Genomic DNA, 7,923 nt, shown 5'->3' on the forward strand with positions numbered 1-7,923 from the left:
ATAGTTGACATTATACTTTATATTTGTTTTTAACTTTAGACTTCCACTCGTCAAATCCGTTTTTAATCTGAAAAGGTGAGAAACGCTTTTTGTTTGAAGGGCTTGTTAAACATGGTAAAAGTTAATGTTAAAAATTTATTGCATTTGAGAACGCTCGAACTGCCTCACACCCAGCAGCCAATCACATCGAGCCATGTTTGGTTGCTATGCAACGAGTGGGCCATTCAGCGCCGTGTTTGGTTTGTGTGTCGTGGTTTGCAGAGGAAAGCAGAGCTGGGAAACATATAGCTTCGGAAATACGGCATAAATTGAAGCATGAAGTGAGTATATAAATATTACACGTTGATTTTGTTCTGTAAAGAAACTAATTAACGCCTTAAACGATTAAGATTGTCCAGCAGTACAGTTTAAATGTCACGTCGCACAGCGCTGAACACCCAGTTCAATGTTTTATCTCGATTAAAAATGAAGTAACGTGTGCATTTTTTCTGTTTATTCAATATTTCTGGTTATACAAAGTACACACGTTTTAGTTTTTCTCAGACAAGACATGCTAAAATAAGTGACACTGAACTGTAGATCCAGAACTACTTTGTGATTAACTTAAATCAATCAAAAATAAATAATCGTATTTATTGGATAATGCCCTATAGACAATGGCAAAACTCTTGAAATACCACGCATGAGCAGACCTTGAAATTTAAAATGCCCCCATTAAAGGTTAACACTAGTAGTCTGTCTAAATTGAGGATTACCAATTTGTCTAACCAGATTAGGTGTCACTGAAAGAAAATGCATATCCTTCTGGGTTATATTATTAATTTTTAAGAAGATACAGGAAAGGTAAAAAAGAGTAGTACAGAATTGTCAGAAAATGTTAATTATTTAAATATTTTAGATTTAAGTTGAACTTTATAAATTTTTGTGTAACTTTTATCCAAAATTGTAAGAGAAACAGTTCAGTAAGTGCTTTCAAATGAGAGTTAATCAGTCTCACTCGAAAGCCCATACAGTTTTTTTTTTGTAACATACAAAGTTTCCATCCATGTTTCTTGATTTTGTTTCTCTGGAAATAAACCAACATGTTGTTTGCCTGGAGTTAATCTGATCAACAGATTACTCCATTAAGGAAAATTAACAGCCTTGGCTTTGCCTGCAACCTGTTAAGTGCTATGATACCATACACTTAAACTAACAAAATAACTATATTAATAGCTGTAAAAGAAATACACAAATTTTAAACGCAAATTACAACCTTTTTATTCTTGATTCAGGAGCTTTTTTACTCAGTTTGTTGCAGGTTTCAACCCCTCACCACCGCTTGTTTATTCCCAAAGGCCGGTAATCCAGAGTGCTTTGAGTGGCTGCTGCTAATCTGACCGTCTATTTCAGGATGCAGTAGGTGGATCTTGCAGTCATGTTTTCTAATCTGCACATGCTGTAGATTTTCCACACTGGTTGCTGACGGCTGCACTGCAACAATGCCAGAGTCCTCACAGGGTGAGTTTAAGTCTCGTGAAACATTATAACTAATTGCAAAATGCTCTTTGTCTCACAAAATGTGTTGTCATCGTTTTGTGTTATATTTGACTCGCATATCAACCTTGACCTTCAGTGCTACATGCTCTGTCCTGTAGGTTTCTCCACAGTTTAGTCCTCGATTGTGTGTCCTGTATGAGAAATCATAACTGATCAATTCTATTCGTAATCATTGTTAGATTAATCCCTAAAGTTCCTTCAACAGTTTATTTTAATTGAAAAGTTATGAATTCTTTCATGTAGTAAATGAACACAAGTCGGTGCACGGGAGATATTTGACAGACTTCTTTTCTCCTTCAAGTCAAGGACGCTCGCCGCTGTTCTGTTGAATGTAGAACACCTCCCTTGAGTCATTTCAGCCAGTCATCGCTGCCACTCCACAGAAACTCTCACAGGCTCAGCACCTTCTGCACAGAGCACAATCTGCAGGAATGCCTGTCTCACATCAGTCAGGTCTGTTAGTCTTGTAGCTTTCAAATTGATAGGCCTGGTCATAAACTGGGTCCCAAAGACAGATCTAGGGCAAACTGCAGCAATGTGTTGGAAGTCTGAATGTCAGCTCATCTGATTTGTCTTATTTTACAGGAGGTGTCACTGCTGGGTCTCTCGCCTGGCTGGACCGAGTCAGTCAGCGGCTCACAGATGGATGTTGTGGCTGTGCTGAATTGCATGTATGACCTGATTCAGCTGCACCACAGGAGCCTGAGAACACTGGAAAACATGGAAATGGAGCAACTGAAACTCAGCAGCAACGTGGATTACCTGAAGATCAATAACACGCATCTAAAGGTAGAGTAATGAGTGACTCGTCTATTTTTATAATAAAATTGCAGATTAGTTAAAGAATAGTACAACACACACACACACACACACACGCACACACACACACACACACACACACACACACACAATTGGATTTCTCTGTGATCTGCCAAAAGGCTTTGCTGCCAGTAACACTTTCCCTTGTGCTGTGCAGGAAGAGGTTGAAGTTTCCAAACGACAAAACACGGGACTGCTTGAGAGAGAACGACAGCTGCAGCTGAAACTGAAGAGTCTGCAGAACTGTCTGAAAAATGAGAAAGAAGAGGTGGGATGAAGCAATGTGCACTAGTTTTATCATAAGTTATACTTTCACAGTTCACCTCATGCATTTTGTACAAAAAGCATCAGCTTGTTTTTCCCTTTTCTCTCCTTCGCGACAGGTGCAAAAACTGCAGAACATAATTTCAAGCCGTGCCTGTCAGTTCAACCACGAAATGAAAAGGAGGGAGAGAGAATTCACCAAACTGAAGGAGCGACTGAATCAACTCCTAGCTGACAAAAAAGATAGAAAACCAGGTAAAATAGTACATTTGCTTGCATAATTGTTTTTCATTTTAGTACTAAATGTATACAAGGAATTAAAAGCTTGGAGACAATGCACTGAAACTTGCTCACTCCTCTACTGTGCTGAAAATAAGGAGATACTTGTGAGATTACAGAAGAAAATGTGAAGTAAAATAAAAGTATACTATATTACAATGCATAAACTAGCTGGAGAAACAGTGTAGTACTTGCCCCACTTTATGTTCTCTGTTTATTATGTTCTTGTTTTCCAGCTATTGACGTATTAAACAACATTGGAAGAGCTGATGGAAAGAGAAGCCTGTGGAAAACTGAAAAAACAGAGGCAAAGTAGGTTCTGTTCACCTTTATAAAATCAAGTTAGAGCCATTTTACTGTCAGTTTTAAAGAGATACATTTTAATTCAGAATGCTTTTGTCGTTATTAGGAAATTCTAAAATTTGTATTGTCACACAAAGGAAGAAAATTATTGGCTGTATTTAAAATGTGTGTAAAGATGTTTGTGCTAAAGGTTGTTGTGATTGTAATATTACACTACCAGCAAAAGTGGTATGTCTTTGCCAGGATGTTTAAATAATATGCATTCCAAACATGAACTTTAATTTAAGTTTATGTTAGTTATAAAGCAGTAATTTAAAGCAATTGCTAAAAACAGCTTCCAGCATCCTTAAGCTTTTCCGCATATCTACAGAGGTAGCTCAAAATAACCCAACCTGGTGAAAAATAACACTAGTGTTCTTTACTTTATTACCAAAGGCCAATTTAATGCCATTCAGATTCTGTCACCAGCTAAGCCCTTAGTGACATTTTTCAGAGACTGCCTTGCATTAATGCCAGGGAGAAGCTGACTACCAGTATTCGCCTCCAGTGGAGAAGACTTAACAAAAACGACTTCTGTCTTGTCTGAATTTAAAGGTGTAAAACCTAAAGCCATCCAGGTTTTTAAACAGATTGTTTTATGAGATGAAACTTTACCTTTAAGAACATCATATCTGGTAGAGTTTAAATGGTTTTGGCAGCCTTTCTCTCTAGCTTGACTAATAACATAAAATATATGTATTTTTATTTTTTTCCTGAAGGCATGAGGGAGAGATGTACAGGACGCTTCTGAGCGACTACGACATGAGGCAGAGGGAGCTTGTCCTGGAAAACGCAGAGCTGAGGAAGGTGATGCATCAGATGAAGAAGGAGATGGTGTCCATCCTGAAGTCAAGAAAACTGATCCCCAAAGGAGAAAATTATGAGCATAATGATACGCAGGTTGGAGCTTTTTTTGGCCAGTGCTGGCTGTAAATACTGTTTCCACTTTTTCTAGTCATTTTTCTTCCTGTTAAGTCTCTGTTGTAAAAATAACCAAATATTTTTTACTTTATTTTCCTTTTTTTTTTTTTTTTAGCTATAAATACAACACTTTTACCAAAAATTCGTATCTTAATTTCAGGCTGCCTCAGACGAAGACGACGAGGTGTTTGACCCCAGTAAGGAAAGTTTGGAGCTGTTTTGTATTGATGCCAGGGAGAAGCTGACTAACAGTATTCGCCTCCAGTGGAGAAGACTTAAGAGCCACGTTGAAAGACTGGACAGCCAAGGTAGTGTGGGGAAAAAACTTGTTGGGTTTGAGGACTACAGTATTTACTGTTGTCAAATGAATTCCAGTAGATCAGGAGAGAACTGTTCATGGGCAACCATTCAAACAGTTCTTTATTTTTGTTCCTTGTATCTGTATATGACTGAAAAGTTAAGTTTAAAAATCAAGGATTCAACAGGTTTTCTAAAATCAGACAACACATCTCGCACAGTGCATATGTAAGCAGTGCACGCAATTTTTTTTTAATCATCCTAATGCTCTGGTCTGCATCAATTTATTATTAATTCTCAAGGCCATCTTCTTTCGGTAATAATCAAATTCTAGATTTGACCTTTGGGGACATGGCTGATTTTTCCTTTTTTTTTTTTTAGTGTCTTTGACTCAGATGTCTGAGTCTAACATTGATGATGCTGTCCCTCATGAGAATCATGAGGAGGAGATGGACCGGCTAAAGATGGAGATCCAGCGGTGCAAAGATTTCATCCAAAAGCAGCAGCAGCTCCTACAGGTAAGGCAGCATTTTTTGGGGGGGCTAGATTCTAAAAAAATATGTACTTACTTTATTACCAAAGGCCAATTTGGTAATAACAAAGGTCACAATTTTCGAATTGTGGCCTTTGTTTTTTTTTTTTTTGACTTGTTGTCAGACTCTAGGACCACTTTTTGCATATTTATTTCTCCTCAGTATTGGTGTATTTTAGTATTTTTATGTTTCTGTGAAGTTGTATGCATAACTTTGTGTTTAGATATTTTCATAGATGCTAGTCTGTTTGTTCTGCGAGACAGATTTACATAAAGATACTACTAAAGCCGCCATATTTTATCATATATGATACATTTTTTTTTTAAATGGACACAATTCCTATATCTTATCTTTTTGAAATTATCAAATTAATTCCGAGCTATGTGAATTTCGTCTGAATACGTCCTGCTTTGCTGGGGTCCTGACTATGCTTGTGCTCTATCGGTTTGCAGAAGCAGCTGAGCTGTGCGTGCAACGAAGACTCGGTGTCGCTGCAGAACGATGGCTACATGCTGCAGGAGAAGAAACGCCTCGGTGAGGAATGGAAGAGCTTAGAGGAACAGAGAAAGAGCTTTGAGAGGGAAAGGAGGAACTTCACTGAAGCAGCTATTAGACTGAGCCACGAGGTGAACGAAATACTGTGCAGGAAACGTAAGCCTAAAAAATGACTACATTGATTGTTTCTGAAAAAGTCCTGGTTTAACCTGCAGAGGAAGATCTTTGAGGAGGATCGGGGAACGTGGCTCAAACAGCAGTTTCTAAGTATGAGTCCGTTTGGAAACTCAATGCAGCTTCATGCACCGAAGTCTGCAAGTGCCTTATTGATCAGTGAGTCTTTCCTTAAGTTCAGAACCAATTAACAGTTACTGTTTTGTTAATCTTGGTTGGTTATTAAGGCACATTTTTATCTAACCAGGTGAAACGGAGGTCAGTGCACCGATGGCTCCAGAAACACCCAGCGAATGGCGATCTGACTCGGCCTCCCCAATACCCGGATCGGTTTCTCTCACGTCGTCTTCTGCAGGCGATCTGGAGTGTGAACTTTGCCTTATTCCCGAAAACGGGTATGACGTCTTTACTTGAATTTACGTTTGTAAAATAATAACATCTACGGTTGAATGTAATTGTATTGTATATCTCTCTTTGTAAAGTGTGACTTGCAGCTCGTCAAAACAAGGAAAGTCAGAACATTTTGAGGAATTGAGCCCACTGTGTAAAAATATTTCTCTGCGGGACAAACAGTGGAGGGAGAGCGAAGACCTCAGCAGCCTTTCACTCACACCTGAGAAGAGCAGCAGTATATGAAGCCATGGAAACTTTTATTATTTGAAAGAGAATCTCTTAATGCATGCTGTTTATGCATAGTTGCAGAAATGTGTGTCTGATGAATGCAAACATCAAAGACAGAGTAAAATGAAGCCAAATATGTCTTGTCAATGCCTGAAACAAAATGAATTGTAAAGGTTTCTTATTTTATATTCATAGTGTTTTAAAACAATTGGGGGGAAATATTTATTTATTTATGTGGTACTGTAATCATCGTTGTGTTTGAAACTGAATGAGGACTTTTTAAAAAATCTCTGTTCAGTTGTGGATGAGCAAACATATTTCTCTTCAGCAGGACTGTTTTTAGTTGTGCTCAGTGTTTAATAGTGGTTCACATAGCCTAAAAGAGGAATTCCTTGGTAGAGCTTAAGATATATTTTTTCTGACCAAGCAAGAATGTAGCCCTAAAGCAGCTATTTATCTCAGAGCAATGTGGATGTAGCACAAACAGAATGAGCAATTTATCATTCCCTAGTTTTAATATCAACTTTATTAGAATATGAATTACTGATTTTTTTTTTTTTGTAAATGTGTACGAGGGTGTAAGTTTTATAAAACTGCATGATGTGTTAGATTTAAGCCACTTCAGTGTTTCTATAATTGTAAACGTGGTTTGTTAAGGTTTCTCAAAGTTACTGTAACTCTCTACTATGGAATCACACACTTTATAGAGTCATTACACATATGACATTGTGACCGTACTTCATTAGCCGTTTTCTGATCTTTCACCTGCATTACCTCTCTTTGCCCTTTGGGTGGTGCTGGTGTGCATTGTGAAGCATAAATTCAAACACGTGGTGACCTCTGACATCCTGACATTTTGTCAGATTATGGGTTCTCCCTCAGCAACAACAAAACTCTGGACCCTGTTCCTGTATAATGCACTGGCTATAAAACTGATTTCACATTTGGACTGAGGAACTCAAGCTCTTGAATAGGTCAAAGCGGAGCTGCTGGACCTGGAGGAGAAAGATGATGTATGGTTTCTGCTCAAAGACAGTATTTTGCTAAGCTTCGCCAGGACTGGTCCTTATTGCCCTGTCCATTGTCTCATTTAACACAATAAAATTGCTCTGTGCTTTTGGTTTTTCGAGCATAATGATTTCAACCTGGATGGTGTTCTTCAGGTCGTTGGGAGCATTTATCTGCCTCTAAATGAGGCCTTTTGGAGGTTTCAGTCCAGCACAGTAAAATTCCAAGCCATTCGCTGGGTGTACCAAGATGTCCCAGTGCTTTTATATTTCTTCATTTCCCCATCTTGTAAAATTTAGACTTTTTTTTGAGTGAGCAAGTGTTTTTCCACCAATTATTTTGATTAATGGTGTAAATGTAAAAGGTAAAATAAATTTTTCCCTTCACTGATGTGCAGGGATTTTTTTTTTTGAAGGTTTCCTCAATGTTTATAGTCTTTGAACAATGTATTTGAATTCTATTTGAAGCAGTTTTATTATGTTTTTGAGTTGAAAACCCAACATTAGTTTCAGTTCTGCACATTTTCACATCTAAGTTAAGTGAAAAGTCTGTCCGACCTTCAAAAAATGTTGAGTCCCAGAGTAAGCTGAGCTTTTTCCCTTTTAAAATCTTTTATAAGTCGATATATCAC

The 7,923-nt window shown here is 37.9% G+C and overlaps 1 protein-coding gene across 1 annotated transcript; it reads left to right on the forward strand.

The window, feature by feature from the left end:
- The first annotated feature begins 191 nt into the window (after positions 1-191).
- On the forward strand, positions 192-6,418 carry ssx2ipb (synovial sarcoma, X breakpoint 2 interacting protein b). Its single transcript, XM_015007283.2, has 14 exons — positions 192-320; positions 1,393-1,500; positions 1,841-1,992; positions 2,125-2,328; positions 2,516-2,626; positions 2,742-2,877; positions 3,138-3,213; positions 3,963-4,143; positions 4,325-4,472; positions 4,843-4,979; positions 5,447-5,620; positions 5,705-5,822; positions 5,911-6,058; positions 6,146-6,418. The coding sequence occupies exons 2-14, from the start codon at positions 1,482-1,484 to the stop codon at positions 6,297-6,299; spliced, it is 1,758 nt and encodes a 585-aa protein (XP_014862769.1). The 5' UTR covers positions 192-320; positions 1,393-1,481; the 3' UTR covers positions 6,300-6,418.
- The last annotated feature ends 1,505 nt before the right edge of the window (positions 6,419-7,923 follow it).

Source organism: Poecilia mexicana, unplaced genomic scaffold, assembly GCF_051168715.1.
Source record: "Poecilia mexicana isolate PSO_F unplaced genomic scaffold, ASM5116871v1 scaffold_4, whole genome shotgun sequence".
Classification (NCBI taxonomy): Eukaryota; Metazoa; Chordata; class Actinopteri; order Cyprinodontiformes; family Poeciliidae; genus Poecilia; species Poecilia mexicana.